The sequence below is a fragment of the Trichoplusia ni genome, chromosome 1 (assembly GCF_003590095.1).
Source record: "Trichoplusia ni isolate ovarian cell line Hi5 chromosome 1, tn1, whole genome shotgun sequence".
Lineage (NCBI taxonomy): Eukaryota > Metazoa > Arthropoda > Insecta > Lepidoptera > Noctuidae > Trichoplusia > Trichoplusia ni.
Window position 1 is genome coordinate 20,819,753 of NC_039478.1, and position 18,584 is coordinate 20,838,336.

General features: G+C 34.6%; 2 protein-coding genes across 3 annotated transcripts; one reads left to right on the forward strand and one right to left on the reverse strand.

Annotated features, from left to right (window-relative positions):
• The first annotated feature begins 709 nt into the window (after window positions 1–709).
• LOC113498828 lies at window positions 710–10,777 on the forward strand. Its single transcript, XM_026878973.1, has 8 exons — window positions 710–1,130; window positions 5,711–5,873; window positions 6,040–6,206; window positions 6,613–6,756; window positions 8,511–8,638; window positions 9,612–9,755; window positions 10,148–10,305; window positions 10,520–10,777. Exons 2-8 carry the CDS (start codon window positions 5,721–5,723, stop codon window positions 10,643–10,645), a joined length of 1,020 nt encoding a protein of 339 aa, XP_026734774.1. The 5' UTR covers window positions 710–1,130; window positions 5,711–5,720; the 3' UTR covers window positions 10,646–10,777.
• Window positions 10,778–12,422: 1,645 nt separating this feature from the next.
• Window positions 12,423–18,501, reverse strand: LOC113498860. Of its 2 annotated transcripts, XM_026879009.1 has the most exons (4): window positions 18,399–18,501; window positions 14,753–14,827; window positions 14,130–14,192; window positions 12,423–13,239 (listed from the first exon to the last, which is right to left on the reverse strand). In XM_026879009.1, the coding sequence occupies exons 1-4, from the start codon at window positions 18,456–18,458 to the stop codon at window positions 12,724–12,726; spliced, it is 714 nt and encodes a 237-aa protein (XP_026734810.1). In that variant the 5' UTR covers window positions 18,459–18,501; the 3' UTR covers window positions 12,423–12,723. The 2 variants fall into 2 exon arrangements, with proteins under 2 accessions (XP_026734810.1, XP_026734817.1); XM_026879016.1 differs by lacking the exon at window positions 14,130–14,192.
• Between the last annotated feature and the right edge of the window lie 83 nt (window positions 18,502–18,584).

The following is an 18,584-nucleotide window of genomic DNA, read 5'->3' on the forward strand; positions in this document are numbered from 1 at the left end:
CGTTTTCCAAAATCATGTAACTGGCTAGGCCGTGTTCGGATCTATTGTATTGTTACAATACAAACTCTCTTAGGCAATCGTCATTTGTCATACTTTAAAATTCTAATCGGATTTGATGTAAATAGTTCTTTTGTAACAAAATAGTCTTTCACATGTTAAATGAGACGTGGTTATGTTATTTGTACATGCAACAGACCTCTTTTGTAGACACAGTTATATAACATGTACGAGTACATTATCCTGTCTATAAGTTTTGGAACTAGTATTTGCATTATTTGTGTCTGAAGTTTCAAGTCATCCTTAATTTTTTTGAAGTTTGCCGTACACGATTTAAAATTACTATTGTCAACATAATATCCACTCAAATCAATAAAATGAATAGTTTTTTATAAGGCTCTTTTGAGGCTCTTTTATAGTAACAATAACAATTCTCGTCATGCGGTATCAAAATCTCATTCCTATGGAGGGATTATGGCGAAGATAGCGAAAGTAGCACGGTATCACCTGACCAATCAGTAGCGCCACCTGTCAGAAATCTACATTAAACTGTCAAATACAATGAGATTTATTTGGCAGTTAAATATGTGTATGTTTGAAACTGTCAAATTGTATGTAATAAGAGTTATGCGCTCTTTAACATGTAGTGATATTTGTTTGAGTCAAACATGTAAGATCATTCACAAATTGACTCAAAATATATTTACATTATCTCATCTGTAGCTGATTTTGGCTTTACAAATCAAAATCAATATCCATACTATTTAGGCAGGCTTTTGCCCCTTTTTATGATAGTATATTTACTCCTTTTGCACTAGACTGCACAATTGGTTCAAAAGGCCTATGAAGAGCTTTAAAAAGTTCCACATTCTACTCGTCTTTGTGCCTCTGTCTATTTATCAAAATTAACTAGATCATAAAACCTCAAACTTTTTAAACAACGTGTAATTACTTTACCGTTCGTACTTCCAATATGGCGACCGTTATTCCTCGACGCATGCGCAGTCCACTGTAGCGCGTCGTGCGTCTCGCTCGCTCTTGCAATGCATTTTAAACGAAACGTATTCCAAATTCAAATCGTGTCGGTGCCGTATTGAATTCCGTCATGTGAAAATTGTTTTGCGTGTTTAAAAGTAAGCACTGTGTTTTTCTCTATTCCTATTAAAACTCGAGTAATTTTAGCTTCATTTGGTATGATTTGTTTCTTATTGCTTGCTATACTAGTTGTGTTTTGCGGTTTCACGCGATCAAAGCCCGATTTCATAGGATTACAAGGATAAAAATAGCCCATATCTTGCTGATCACGCTGTTTTCAATTGATGTAAGATTACTCTTATAAGTTTGACTTCTTGAAAATTGCGAGTATTTATTTTAATGGTCTAACCAATGTTAATTCAAACGAGAAATTATCGAGAAATCGAGAGGTCTCCAAAATGTTAAGTTAATGTTAAATTAATTAAACGTCTTCATAACTGAGTTAATTGATTTAATTGGAGAACAAGCTTTAGCCAATTAGTCAACTGAATGCCTTTGATGAAAATAATGTTATAAATGTTAAATGTCACTGAATAAATTCGTAATAGAGAATTGTAATCGTTTATTAGTTCGTGTTTTTGGTTTCTCTTAGTAACGTGACTTACTTCGCAGAGCATTTGAATTTATATTTCTTTTGTATCCCGGCGCCCTTGAAGGGATACACTGGGAGATGGGTCCAACATGCAGAGCCCTTGTGGAGAACTTTAATCTAAGATGTGATAGAGAACTATCAGGGCCTTTCCACCCCTGCTCTATGGAAGAAATTACATGGACATGTCTGCAAAAAGTTTATGAGTGTGAATATGTGTTTGTCACCTCTTCATGTCATAACAGCTAGAACAAATTTAATAAAATTATGGCAGGGATATAAAAACTCCTCGGAGTAAAACTCCTTTTCGCAGTAATAACTGATTTCCATGCAGGTGAAACCGCGATGTAAAGGTAGTCCCTCTAGACCTTTTCTAAGATAATTTAAACTTCTTTCCTTCAAAACACGTTTCAAATAACCTTCTCCGAATACAACCACAAGACCGCTTCACTTTTTCCATTTTCAATTTCACAAAAACGTCTACTATTCAGATCTCTTGTATGAAACTTATTACTCGCGTGACTTCACACAAATGAGATTGTTGCATCGAACTATGTTTGAAAGACACGTTTTGTATCGTATTAGCGAAGGACTTTACGTTTGTATCGGGAATGATAAGAAAACCTAGGAGTACTGAGATCGGGAATATTTGTGAAGAAAATAACAGGCGTTATAGATACACCCTGTGGGAAAAAGGCAAGCAAGCAAGCTAAACATACAGTAACACCCTATATTGTTAGTCAATTTTGACTGGTTTGTTAGTCTAGTGATTATAATATCCAGAGTTTAGCTGCTTACTAAAACCTTATTGCAAGTCATCATAATACCTCTTACACAACAATAATATTATTGACCGACCCACCTTCTCCCAGGAGTAATACAGAAGCGATGATTAATGATAACACGTTTATCTTGCCCTCACTATATCTGGCAAGTTCATCCCATCCCGCGATGAAGAAAAAGATTTATAAGTCTCATCTCGGTTTGACCTGATTCTTTATGCTGTTCACATACTTTCGGCTTTGTGTAAGAATGGTTAGGGTTTAATCATTTTATATTGTATGGTCGATTTGTGGAGTCAGATGTTTTAGGAACGGGGAATTCCGACGGGATTCTTTTCCATGAATAGAAAAATGCTTGGGACTATAACATTCATTTGTTTATCTTTGACAGTCAAGCCGTGATAACAAGAGATAAGTAGTTCCTTATTAAACGAAAATGGAAAACACTTTTGTAATTTAATTTATTCACTTGTCGAATCGCATTACTCGTCCCATTTGTAAAATTCTTTATTAACCGTACATAATTTTTCACAATCTTTCCATGAACACCCTCAACAAATTCTTCACGATCTATGAAACTGCTTTCATATTCGCATTTGCATTGCCATACCATCTTCACCTTATCTCAATAAAATACTGGTCTGGCTTTACTAATGTAAAAACAATTCTTGCATGACTCGATCAAAATATGCCGCTTTCTCAAAATTCAGTTCAGCCGCTAAGTCACGTAGGCAATTGTTATTGACATTGTCGAGTATTATAATTAGATCAGAGAAATTATTTACATTGAAATATTAAAAACGTTACTGGGTATTTAAAGCCGAATAAAAAAATAACTAATCATCTATGTAATTATAAATAACTGAAGGTTTTTGCAACAATTTTTTGTCAGCTATCCACAAATGACAATATTTTTCTTGGGTTGCCGAACAACAAAAGTTGTATTATTTTGGTGACATACGTTTATTCAACTTTTAACTATAAAATCCTTTGAGCACTTTAAAAGTGACATGGTGCAGCCAACTTAAATAAAACTTGTTACGAGTACACTTTGAGATATAACAGATATTCCAAGACAACACCCAAGATCCAGCCCACGTTCTACCATTCCGAGAAAAGTGAATTAATAACTAACAAGACATGAACTTCACAACTTCACATTTCAGTTAAAAAAACCAAACACAAGTTAGAGGACAAGCAAGTGCAATGTGCCAGCTGATATGGAGTTAGAAAGTATGTCGAAGTTCTGTCTAGGAAAACGGTACCGGCCAGCGGTCGTCTGCAGTAACAAAAACAAGAAACGAAAGTGTTATACATTATGTATTGTATGACTAACTGTGTACTGTCTATTGGAAAAATATTGTTTGTTAAGTATTCTTGTCGAAAGTTTCGTTTTTGTGGGTATGACGTTTGTTAGTACGGCTTTTGAACGTCATGCATTTTGTCTGTGACAATTTCTAACCGCGAATAATCATTTCGGAATTAACTCGGGTTCCTTATTAAAGTTCATCTTGCGTCACAATCTAATTGTACATCTGGGATAGATATAAAATTTGATTTGTTCCAGGCACTTCCAGTTTGGTAAGTTCAATCATAAAATTACGAACTATAAGATTAAAAGACATCTGTTTTATAATTTATTTTTCACACAAAAAGAGAAATATTATTAATACTTTTCTCTCGTTTGTTACATCATCCAAATCTTTCCTTATTGATAAAGCAACATTTGAATAATTCCCTTGGCAAGCACACATTGAACGCGTCAGGCTAATCAGGCGCTAGATCAAACATTACCAACGTATTTGATGTACTAATTGGCAAAGCTTTTGATGTTGAACACGCGAAATACTGACGAAAAATATGAATCTATTACGATATCAAAAATGATTTTGATTTTAATGTTCTCAAAGATAATGTTTTGTTGTTATTTAATGATTTCGTTGCAGAAATGCCTATCAGTAATAATGTAGATGGGAAAATGACCGCAGTTGGTGATGATGCAAAAAAAGATACCAGTCTGACATTTCTGAGTTGAAATATGTCTTCCATGAATTCTTCCAATATTTGGAATCCAGGTTTCTTCACGATACATTTCGTTACCTGTTTATTAGTGGCATCCTAGAATAATAGAAAAGATTTCATTGAAAAGTTCCTTCAAGTATTCATTCATTCATAGAATCGCAAAGACACATCAAAAGTAAAAAAAAAACTTCAAATTGAAAACAAGGTAATGGACGTGTTGTGTTTTCTCGTAAAGTCTTTGCAGACGATGTTGGCTCATGAATAAGGGGTGAAGAATTTGTTGACAACTGTACTAAAACGGCACACATGTGAACAGTGGAAGCATAAATGAAACATGAAGCGACTGTATCTGTTTTTGTATTTGCGGAGACTTTTTCAAACGAGTTTTAGCGGTGACTGTCTTGGGAATTGTCAGGAATATCAGAGTGTATCCAGTTTTCTAGTTTTATATTCGTTTTATTTCCTGAACCATGTGTCATACGTCGTGTGATACCTACGTTATTTTTTAAATGTTTTGAAGGGCAAAAATTTAAGGAATTTCTTGATTTACATAACGGCTTAAAATTTAGGCAGGATGAAGGGTGACTGAATGTAAAAAACCTCAAAATACTGATACGAATGAGACTATAAATATGTACTTATAGGGCAATATTATGAAAAAAAGGCGCAAGAACGTTGTGTATCCAGAACCTATTTCCAATTTTCTAAACCTCGAAAAAGCTCTGCACGCCACAGATATCCTAAATCCTCTTAGGAAATACCCAAAATATCGTATAGGTCATGTTATTTCAAACAAGTTCAACAAATACCCTTAAGGCTGACAATTTGAATACATTCGGAAAAACACACCCGCAGTCCCTAGCGACACCGCACGTAACGAAACGTAACTAAACCAGTACCCTTATCACTTCAAAACACACAAAAATAATTTGAAATCGTTTGTACCTGTGATACTTGGTATCGAGGTAAACATTTTGTTTTCTTTGAATATTGACCAAAATGTCATCGGTTTATACCTACTTAGTTTTCTTTATGCAACCATTACTACCCAAAAATACCTAATACAGGCTTAGGATAAGTTCCAAACTTGTGGTGACAATATATTATTCTGTCGGATTTGAGTATTTAAGTTAACGTATTGCAACACGCTGATGTAACAATCATTTTGAATTCACGTTGACGGCTGATGCTGGAGTTGGTACAGTAGGCTCGTGTTTTTTACAAATAAATAATCTCCATTATTGATCTGAGCCAAAGACTTAAGAAAGTAATCCTTCTTTTTCAGATCGTCAAAAATGTTGAGTCAAGCGAAATGGCTGATGATGGTGATAGCGGCGCTGCTGACGCTGCAATCTAGAGGAGATGGCGGCATCAGGCTGCCTGACCAGGCCCCGAAGGAGGAAGGGGAGGGGAGGAGTCTTAACTTTGGAGGGGATAGGGGACGATCTGTAAGTTGATCTTCCAATAGCATAGGAAGACTGAAAAGGTTTTTAGCCATACATTTCATAACCTTCAAAACAGGGCTGTTGTCAAAATGAAAAATAGTGGTTGATAGTCCTGTTTTTAGAGCTAAAGTTAGAGAGATAAAAAACAAGTTTCCTTAATTAATTACAGCCTCAAGCCCAAGGCCGTGGTCTCCTGGACTGGCTCGGGTTCGGAGAGGATCAGGACCCTTACATCCAGCAGTCGACACAGCAGTGCATCAACGGAGACCTCGCTGACTGCTTCAAGGCTCAAGCCTTGAGGTCCTTTGACGACTTCTTCGATAAACCGGCTTACCAGTGAGTCTAAATATTTGTTTATCATGAGAACTCAAGTAGGTAGGTATCAAAGTAGAAAAAAAAAACATGAATTGCATCTGACAGGGTCAAGCTTGAGTAAATCGTTTAGAACTGCTTTAGGGGCTCGTTGTTATCGGTTTTAGTGGAAACGAGATTTCAATTGCTATTAATTGTTTTAAAAATAAAATATTTTGTTTTTGTCAAATCGTGATGTTGATGATTATACTAATTTACTTTCTACATCAAAACCCTAAAGACATGTCTAATCCATCATCCTTATTAATTTGATAACGTTAAATTTTTTTGCCACAATTCGACCAATTGCTGTAGAAAATTATTCAAGACAAAACCTTAACCACTTTAATACATCCATTCAGGATTTTAAATGTAAACCTACTTATTCCAGGCTATCAGAAAACGCAGTGCTAGTGAAGGTAGAATCCCAAGCTCGTGCGCTTACTCACGAACCGCCGCAGCTCGAGTCCCAGCCACGAAGCGAGGATTCTGATTGGGAGGCACTTGTTAAGTTCGGCATGAGGAAGATTGAGAGGTAAGTCATAATCATGCAGTAATACCGGCCCAGAAATAGTGGGAAAGGACTTCTATGTAAAGAGGGGCAAATTATTTAGTACTATGTCATAAATCAAAAATTTCGAAGCAAGACTCAAAAAATTCAAGTGTTCTAATTAAGATGTTTTTCTATAACTTCTAGGTGGCAAAATAACACCACATAGGCAATGTACCAATGAAAATATTATCCTGTATAATTTGAGTGTAATACTTGATTGTCCATTTTTGCAAGATCTCCTTTTCTATACAGAACCAAGTTTGATTACTCTTAATACGTTTCGTACCTCAGTTTCACTACTACACTCTACCGAAAACAAACACTATTAGACTTAGTATAAATAAGGTATAACTTTCGTAGGTAGTTAAGTATATGTGGATATTTTTTTCCATTCGAACAGAAAACTCAAAGGAAACCCATCAGGCCTTCTAATACATATTACACACTCCAATAATTCCGTATAATCCAAAATAATATTCGAAATACGATCTTGGCACCGGTCCTGCGTATTATTGCCAAAATTCTAGACCAGACCAAATAACTTCATTTGCATACAACAAGCCTTAAAACTTATTCAAATACGAGAAACAAAACTTGTTCTGTGCTAACCAAATTCTATTGTATTTTGGAGAATTTTACTCCAACTGTAATGTTTCAGATGGCATACTAAAAAGTTTCTTCGGATATAAACGTGTTTCTATTTCTTCCAAAACTATTAGAGCAAGCACTTACATGGCAGAGTTAGCGAAACAATATATGCTTAACAGGGTTAGAGAAATGTTTGTCTGCTTCCAAACAATTGAAAACTATTTCGCTTCTGTATTTAACCAGAAAATAGAAATAGTCGAAGCCAAGTCCAAAAATTTATTTTAAACGCGAATGCTAAAATCCAGTAATTTTAACTGAAACTGACTTGCCAATCCCATACTAACTTTGAATCTAGCAAAACAAAAACTATTTTCTCTGCTGTCGTCACAAAATGAAACATTTAGGTACGGTCCATCTACTTACTTTTATGTAAAAATAAGTGAATCTGACATTAACCGCTTCTGATAAAGAATGATTAGGGACTCGTGAGCTTACAACGCCTAAGGGAATTCTCACCGACATAAGAGCGAGATAGCTTTACGCACAGACTAATGTGCTATCTCTCACAATATCACTAGTAATGCTATAAGAGGCTTAGTTTAAGTTGACATTTGATGATTACACTCATGATAATGTCTTTATGAATCAAAGTATTTTCGTGGAACAAAACACCTTCAATTTCAGGAGGGTAACCTTTGTCAACCTGTCACAAGGCTTGTGACATATCATGAACTAGAGTTGAAACAGTCGACCTTTCTAGTTCATGGTATGATTTTGAAAAGGGTTTTCTTAAAATAGATCAAATTTCAGTATAAGCTTAGAACAATACACATTTTAATGACTTGAAACTAGACGCCAATCAAACGGGTTACTATTTATTTTAAGTATCTGTATGTCAAATGTTACTAAATACCTCTTTTTGCACTATTTGTATCGTATCATCTACATTTCGTCTAGAAAGTGATGTGGCATGAATCAATTTGGCAGTTTCGAACTTTTGTGAAATAAGTCACAAGAAGTCCAAAAATACTGTTAAATGAATTCGGATTTAATTGCGAACGAAACAATAACCCCAATGAAATAACACCCAAGTTCCCTCACAACACAGAAGAGTTTCCAAATTTTTATTTGATCTTATCTGCCACCAGGTTCCTAAGATCGACAGCTCTGGAGATGCAGCTCGATGATGAGGTGACGTCACGCGGAGTGATCGCTCCTCGCTTCATTGAACAATTCTCAGATGATGACGTCATTGAAAACAAGAATGCTCCTTTCCGTAAGTTTATTCTGGAAACATATTTTTTATTAAAAGGATTTAGTACAGCTTGAGAAACTCACTTGAGTCTTAACTGCAATGTCCAATAGTGTAGTAATGTTAGTGTGACTAAAGGTATTTATGTTCCGACATGACAGTTTCATGGATTTAATTACATAATATACATGAGGGAGTACATTTTGTTACTGGTATTAAATAAATTATAATAATAGAATACGAAAATTTTAATGAAGGAATAAATCGCTTCTTGAAATTATTAATTGAAATATCAAAAACACCTTTGGACTTTTGTACAAAATAATACTTATGCCTTCCAAACTTGTCATAATAAACAAACTTAATAAAGTGCGTCTATTAGTAAAATCAACAATATAAAAGCACTAGATAATAATTGTTTGGTTCAATCCAATATCAAATTAGCATATGAATGCATGTATTGGCATCAAACGGGTGCACTAAAATTTAACGATGCCTCTACGATGCAAGCATTGCGCCAAAGGCCCATTGGAATTATTGAACAGTTAGCCAAACGACGGACATATCGATTCGCTTTGACGTGGTCAAAATTTAAATGCGGTTATAGGTACTGGAGTAAATGAATGCACGGATAGCTATCGTGGGTCACCGCGCTGATTAGCATGAAACGTGTCTGCAATGGAACTGGGATCTACCTGTTTTACAATTAGTGTTCCGAAAAAATTACCCCAAATTTCGCGTTTTGAAGATTATGTCCCTTTGCAAATATTCAAAATAAGCGCATTAGATTGAAAAATAGTCAAACTCTACAGCTTCACAATGTTTGTGTAGATATCTCTAATTGGATGAATAAGATAAAAAAAATGAGAGTTTATCAATTATTTCTTAAGGACTGCCTTTCTTTACTTTAAACAAGTCGTTTCAAATGCGAAAATATAATCCAAATACTGGAATATTGACACGTGAATAACACAGAAAACTATCTCAATTGTCCCAGGTCACCACAAGTTGAAGAAGCTGATCATCCCTATGCTGTTGATCCTCAAGCTGTTCAAGTTGAAGCTGCTCCTCTTCTTACCCCTCATCTTAGGTCTCGCCAGCTTCAAGAAGTTCCTCGGTTTCATGGCTCTTATCATCCCAGGTACGTTCTTTGCTTTTGTATAAAAAGTTTTTACTGGTTTCTATATTAAAAGAATCTTAGTTAAATTCAATGTTTAGCTAAGCTTTCGGTCGACAACTGTTTTTTTTTTAAGGAACCAACTATTTAACCAACAAACTTAATGTGATATTATGTACCTACATCCACGACCGACAACGAAGACGACCTCCGTGGTCGAGTGGTTTCAAGATGCTAGCTCTGAGGTCCCGGGTTCGACCCCCGGTCGGGTCAATGTAAAAAATAACATTGGACATTTATTTATTTCCACACAACATTATATTAAGTAAAATGTAATTAAGTCTTAATAATCATAATCTTATATAAAATAATATTTTTTAAATCAGTTTACTCATTGATGCCTTTTCATATTCCAGGTGTTATCGGCTACTTCAAGTTCTGCAAGCCTAACTCGTCACCATTTTCCCCCGGGCACTACTCCGGGCCGCAGTACAGTCCAGCCGGCATTGGGCTCGGACCCTACCGGGAGTCACCGCCATCGCATTACGCGCCTTCTCACTATGAAACTTATCAAGTAAGTTTAAATATTTTAAATAGCTTTTTTATCATTTTTATAAGAACTATCACTACCATTTGCTGAAGATCGAATTGTTTGCTCATCAATACTACTGGCTATTAGTCAATCTATCAACTCACCTCCTCTAAGTTGCGCCACAGCATCTGGTCCCAACTGACTAACTAATCATTTAATAAATTAGTGTTCTAATCAAAACTTTTTACAATTTCAGGGTCACAAATACGGCTCAGGAGGTATTTCCTTCAGGGAGAATGAGAGTCCTCAAGACCTGGCATACCAAGGCTGGGAGTACAGGAACAAGAAAGGAACCGAAGACATCAAAGCTGAGGATCCTTAAGACTGACGAGATACTAAGCATTTAGGTAACAAACAGTCAAAATATCGTAGGTTTAAGAAAGAAGTCAAAGATTTCTGATACATAGCTGATAAGACTACAGTAATACATAAAGTTAATATTATTGATAGTAAAACATACGTAGATGCTTTAATTTAAACTAATGAAACAAAAGTAAAAAGAAATGACAAAAATTAATCAGAAGCTGCAGAAATTATTGCAAAGCTCGGTTCGGAATTCCTTTACGACAGTAAACTTATCATTTTTACCTGCAATAAATTGAGTACGGGATCGAGCTAGCTGGCTCAGTGCACACATTATTCTAATTCAGGTCGAGTAAATCTCCCAGCAAAACCAAATTTGCAATACATACCTGTTTTACCGTCTCTAGCCGGTATTTAGGAAGGATTTGTGTGAATCCTTGAATAGCTGTACAGCATTGTTTATTTTATTTATAGCCATGCTAGCTTCTTATTGTCTATAGAGTGCGTTTGCATTATTTTAAAATTTATTTTCATCGTTTTAATTACATTTATCATCGCGTTCATCTCTTAGTATGGCATAATGTCATGCAAAGTAGTATTTTATGTAAATTGTACAGTCTGAAATGATACTTTATTTTTTATGTTAAAAAGAAAATATTTTTCTTATGAAACCTCATGCTTTTATCCGAAACCTGAATGCAACACATAATTTCATATTCCCAGGGCATCCTTTGTCTTAAATTTACTCCAATTATTGAACTAGTTAAGCTGGAAGCCGTGTCGGCTTTCCAATGCAATGCTGATCAAATTTTCCTTTGACTCATACTATTTAAGCCAAAATATGGTATTTCAAGCAATACCTTTGTCAATATATATCACAAAATTACTAAACATTGTAGCTCAGATGATATATTGATATGTAACAGATTTTTGTGTTTAATGATTTTTAATGCCAATTCAACATGAATGAATGATTTCAAAGTTGATTGCTCTCTAGCAAGTAAGTCCAAGAACGTATTTAACTTTAGAAGTACTTATATACATGTTTTCTATACATAAGCTTTTGTGTATATTGTAAAAGTTAAAAAGATAGTATCTATCTTTGTGTTTGTCATGTTTGACATTTTAATGTTAATTGCAGAATATTTGCAAGTACTTAATAAGTCATGTAAATTATTTTTGTTTTGTATATTAATAAAGATTTTTAATACAATGGTTTGTATTATTTGTGAGCTTGAGTATACTGCACAAGTCGGTCGATCACTCAAGTTAAGCTACGCGTGCAACGATCGGTCCGTGGATGGGTGACCATCTATGTCAAAACAAGTTCACCCGTGTTAAGGAAGGCAAGTTAAATTATGGGTCCCGGCTGTTCTTCACACACATCTTTGATGGTTGTTATGCGTAATTAGAATCTAGACTTACTAAGGGGTATCATGTTATTCAGGTAACTGCGTTGAGGACGTCTAATAGGCAGTCGTTCTTCGTAAAACACTTGTATTTAGCTAGATCTGGTTTGACTGGAAGCCGACTCCAATTTACTTTATATGGACCTTAAAAATGATTTTTCGAATCGCAAAATGATTTTTTTTATTTTCTTTACTATTCCCAAATAAAAGAACCAATATACAATTTAATATCAATTTAATAAAAAAAAAACTATAAAATTAATTAAATCATTAAAAATATTTTTTCTACAATTACTTAATGCTAATCAAGAAAAAGACAGAGCTAGAGATTTACTTTACAATATAAAACTTCTACTTACAATATAAAAAGGTAATAACAAAAATAAAACTAAATTACTTCCTTCAAAAAGTAAAAAAGTATAAAACTAATGAAATATCTTAAAGAGATCTCATTACGACATTTATAAAGGTGTTCTAAGTGTACAAAACTATACCCATCACATTATCATTCTGGATGTATCTTTTAATTAAGACCAAATACTTTTGAAGCCTTGTACCATTCATACTTACACAAATCATTTATTAAGAGAGAAAAAATTCTGAGAGGACAAAAGCTTCCAGACGTTTGATGATTTCCATTCGAGTCATAAATTTAAAGACATTCATTTCAACAACTAACAACATTCACCTACCAATATTTCTTAAAATGAGCATTCACTACATTAAAATCTTTCTTTCCTTTTAAAAACTGCATTTCATCAAAATCCTTTAGTATTAATGCGTTATCTCTAGTTTGTCTCTTAGATCTCACTTCTCTTTTACCATTTGTCCCTCTCCTGTCCCTGTTCGATTTTCTCGTCTGCATTTGATGGAAAGGCATCGGGTACCTGGGGAGTTTTGAGTTCCATTTTCTAGACTTCTTTTTCTGATTCGGAGGAGTCGTAGTCTCTTCTTTCTTTGGTGAGAAGTCTTCTTGTTCATTCTCGAACGCTATTTTTGGTATCACCGTCGGGTAACTTGTCATCTTCATGATGTACAGTTTCTTTATTTTGTTTTTATTCTTCTTTATAATCTTCTGTATTGTTCGTCTCGGTGACTTCTTCAGAGATTTCCTTTTTGATTTCTTTTCTTCGTAGTACTTGTTCATTGATGGGAGTCGTATCATGTTTTCTGCCTTGTCGATGTATGTTACGTTCTGGTGTGTCTAGAATGATAAAAAGAAAAGAAGTATGAGTACAGATTAAAATTTGATTTTATTTTTATGCAGATTTCACATGTCATAATTTATGTGTATATATGTTACGTAATGGTCCTCAATAAAATAATGAGACCTAATTTTATCTGATCAACATATGAATTCCAATTGCAGTGAGTGTGCTTCAATCATTATTCATCAAATAAAACTTTTCTCAATTGTGGTAACACAAATAAAAATTATGTTCATATTTCAGTTACTATTATTCCTTTTCAATGCACTAAAGCCAATATATAATGGAGCCAATCGTTACAACGAAACACACAAAAAAGTCTTTCTGAAAACAAAAAGTATAAAGCAAGGAAGAAAATTAGTGCAAGAAAACCACACATTGTGCTGAATGATAAATGAAAGTACCTATTTGGGTATTTTTTGCAATATCTGTTAATTGCAATCCTATTCTACAATTCAATTCTGAGGATTATACCTAAATCCAATTAGATCACCAAACGCTTTACGATAAATAAAAGATGCCTAAGGACCTACCCCAACCCTCTTAGGTTAGAATGTTGTGACTGTAGACTTGTGAAGAGTAGCATCTTACTTCCACAAAATCGGTGATAAGTGACTACCAACACCACTTAAGGTAATATTATTATGGTTGTAAAAGCGTGACAGCGCAATACACGTTTAGAGCGGCATCTCCCTTTCACACCCGCATTTATATTACTTTAAGACGTGGTGATTACCCCTTGGTTAAAAATAGCTTTAGACCTACAGTGGAATTCAAATGATGACGTCAAAGCCATGTTATTTTTCTTCTAAATTTACATAAACCAAGAACCCTTTTAAATGGAATTTGTCACACAGAAATGTCTGAAATTATGAAAATTAATTACTCGTTTGCCCGGTTTCCAGAAGTGTTGATGCCAGTCGTTGTAACTGCTCGGTTTTGACATCCCCTAAGCAAAAGAGTGGGGTAGTAACGTTAGTATTGGGTTATGAAGCCATTAACACGATGGTCGAAATTAACTCTTAAGTATAATAAGGTAAAGAGCAAATTAAGTTAATAGTGACATACTTTATGATGTTCATATGTTATGCGCAAACGTTTGAATAATGAACCTTGTCCATAAGTTTATGAGTCATGAGTCACCCAATAGAAGGGTGCAAACCTGTGTGAGTGGCTGGATCACTCGCTTTTCCTATCACACAATGCACTTCAAAATGCAAAAAAAGGAAAATAATAAAAGTGACTACTTAAAAGAAAGTTCAAAAATGTAAAATTATTTTTAAGAAATTAAAAAGATTTATATTATTGTCGAATATTACTTCGCCTTAATCTTACAATCGAAATATTTTAGTAAAATACTGTTAGAACTAAATAATTTTCAAATGGTCTTCCGTTTTCATGAAATCCCAAGAGTTAATTTCGTAACACCATGTATACACCAAGCGACAAATGCAGCGAAACAGTCTACTATTGAAGTGACCCGACTGCAGAGAAGAGGTTAATATTTACCGTGTTACTCCGGGACTCCGACATCATAGCCTTGTTGTTGTCGTTTAACACATTTAACCCATGCTTTAAGGAATTCTGAAAAGAAAAAATGTTTTTTTATAAGGATATTTTGTTAAGATACGTCTACATCACTAGTCCATGATATTCAAATCATTATGTTTATGTTTCTTAACATTCGTTTAGAGTACGCCATTTTTTGTTTAATAATATGTTGCTTTGTGTGAACAATATTGCAGCAGAATTATATCTCTAATAGGAATTGTAATCTGTGTGTCTATATATATAACCTCTTTAAAATAATATTCTAAAATCGTATGACGCAACATCATCATCATCCACAGCCTTTGTCCTCCCACTGCTGGGCATAGGCCTCCCCTTCTCGTGCCAATTTCTACGGTCCTGTGCCAGCCTCATCCAGACTCGACACGATACCGATGACTTAATAGATTAAAATGACTCATGTTCTAGAATAGGTATACTAAACTATAAAATTTGTTAATTGATAGAGTCGTTTATGTTTCACCGAATTTGAGACTATATTCCATTTGGTTATATACTTATAAAAAGATAAATAATTTTCGCGTGAACTTTTATCTAAATTCCCCTTCGCATTTGAACTACAAGATGGAATCCACGAGAAAGCTTAATTGAAACAATAATAATTGCCAAAAAAGAACAAAATAACAACCTCTTACTAAACTAAAAGTGTTTTCAGTTGCGTTACAATAGTTCTTTTCAAAAACAAAAAAGAAAAATGAATGGTTCAGTTTGTATGTGAAATTGGAGAAATGTGCCGGCAATTGTATGTTACGTAATCGACTACAATGGGTGATGTAACTTAAGGCCTATTTCAGGTGTTCGAGTTTTGCAAGGTTAAGGGGCAGTTGCGACGGTCATTGGTAAATAGGGTAGCTGAGTTGGGTATTTTTGTTGCTAGCTGATTTTTAATATATATTTTTAAAGCGTTACAAATGGAATCCGGTCCGTCACTACGTTGTATCTCGAGAACTGTTATACGGAACCCTTAGCGTTGTGGATCCAAGTCGCACTTGATCGGATCAAGAAGATTAATTAAGAAGTACACTTAAGATAGACCATCTTTGTACCAAATTCCATGACAATCGGTTCAGTAGTTTTGGTGTGAAAGCGAGACTGGCCGAGAGACGGATAGAGATACTTTGTCACTTATAATTTTAGTATGGATAGCTACATCTCGGTAACACCTTAAAAGTGACTCTTAGTAGTGTAACTATAATTTTTCAATCTTATTTAGGTACTAAGATTTATAACTTGTAAGTTTGTCTGTAAATACCAATACGTAATATGGGTATTTGACTTAAAGAACATTAATTAATACTTCGGGTAGATTTCAAAGAAATATTAAATTCGTTATTTAATTGCAAACGATAAAAAAAAACAAATAAAAACGCACAAAAAATGTAAAACATTTTGGAAGTCGCTAAAAAGGTCACTTGTTGGTAAAAGTTCACTGTCATCGGCTTCAATCGAGATTAAAACTTACGGTAGCGTCTCATTTCTTTATTTATGCGATGATGCTAAAAAAGTACGTCGTGTATTTGATATTTCCTGGAAATCTATCCGCCAGACTAATAAGATTTTTTGTCAATAATCGAAATCTTAATTCGTGATATGTCTAAGCTAATCCTACTATTTAACTAATATTATAAACGCGAAAGTTTGTATGCATGGATGTTTGTATCCTTTCACGCAAAAACGACGAAACGTACGCAGATAGTTCATAACCAGGATTAACATAAGATAGTTTTGATGCCGATTTTACGAACCCGTAGGATCATTTTGAATTTGTAGCGGGCGGGCCCGCGTTCAACAGCTTGTATAACTTATATCACATAACATATAATAATAATAATATAATAAATGCGGACAACATCACATAAATTGCATCAGTTCATCGCATAAGTTGCTTATGCACTTGTGTTATTGAATTCAGATACAACGAAGGTACCACAAATACCCAGACCCAAGACAATGTAGAAATGTGAATTTTTACATTGACCCGATCGGGGATCGAACCCGGGACCTCAGACCTAGCGACACCTTGAAACCGGTGTGTACGCCACTCGACCACGGAGCTCGGAGGTCGTCAAATATATCTTAAGTCTCTTCAACTTTTGCTAAGCAAAGATACCAGTCAGTGGTTATCGACCTTTAACAAAAACGCCGTCCAAATTACAAGAAAACTACAAAACAGTTGTATTTCTTTCTTCCTATAAAAACTAAATACGACAGCCTATAATTTGTTTTGTGCTTTTTAGACATAGCTTGACTAGTTTTTCTGTGAAAGAGAGGCCTTTGACTTAAGCTTCGAGACACTAAAGATTCCGTATCTTGGTAAAGATAAACAAATCGGTTGAGTAACAAAGACATTTGTAGCCTGAATTTAATATATTTTTTTTTATTGTTAAAGCTATTTATATATTTTTTTGTCATTTTTCGATGTTTTTATTTGATCAGTCTGAAACGACTAATGCAGTATTACACCCAATCTTACATACAAATCGTATATGTAGTGATTGAAGAAACTTTATCCCTAATTTGATATCGGAACATTAAACCGAAGTTTTGAGCCTTTTTTAAAAAACGACTCTCGCAGTAACGACTTTAATCCTTGTGTCGCGGCGGGTTTCACAAATATTCAATTTACATGCACAAAGACACCCAAAATCGCAAACGCTTGACCTTCGCGGGGATCGAACCCGTGGCTCGTCGTTTTACGTGGTTCCCACCAATTGGCAAAGCGGCAAATCAACCACTCGGCTACCTGGGCACTCTGGGCATTCAAGTTTGTTACTGTTATGACAACGAAATCACTATCCTAAGAGCTTACTACCAGCTTTTCTGCCTTCACTTATCTGCGGCGTCTCTCTAATATAGACACTCACTTATCCGAGCTATACGCGAATAGAATAAAATTCTGTATTTAAAGTTTCGTGAAATCTGACATCCCCGCATTGAATCGTCCAAATCTAAAATAACCCCAGCAATCCTAAACTAATTTGGAAGACTTCTGCGCTTGCATACTATCAGATAGATAATAATTCCCTCGTTCTCGAGTTAAATAATGAGTGATTCTAATCTTAAACTTCATCAAGATTCATCACAATTCACATTTAATAACAGATCGACAATAAAAATATTAGAAAAGAGATCTCCAATTGTTTTTGCTCGGTCAAGTCTTCTGGTGCCGATATATGACGGAATGTTTGGTTAGAGGCATCCTCGATTTTGATTCACTTGAGGCTTTGGCTCGGATAAGAGTGCGTTAACCTTTGCACTTTGCAACAGCCTTACGAAGGTGCTGACAGACCCCCAGATCAACTCAGTAATAATCACTTGATTCAGGTAATTTGACACGTCTTAACTTAACTAAAATAAATTGAAGTTCTGTACTTCTTTAAATTTTGAAATGGATTAATGTGCAAATTCGTTAAATATTTTTACTACTGTCGGATTGTCATTTCAATGAGAAAGCCATTTCACGCACAGATCAGAAAACGCGCGAAAAACTCGTGGTTCAACTGATTACAAATACTTTTCCGATTCAAAGACAGCTAACTAGAACAAATCTAAAATTAAACTCAAAAACATTAATAATTCGACTTACCTGTTCAATAGCAATAACAAAATTAATTAAAACAGACGAAAATAATAATTGCGGGTACATTATAATTCACATCTGAACTTTCGAATGAATGCTGAACAACTGACCAGTAACTTTTATAAACTATTCGACTAGTTAACAAAGTAACTCTAAACACCATTGTTCAGAACTTGTTGTAAAAAAAGTATT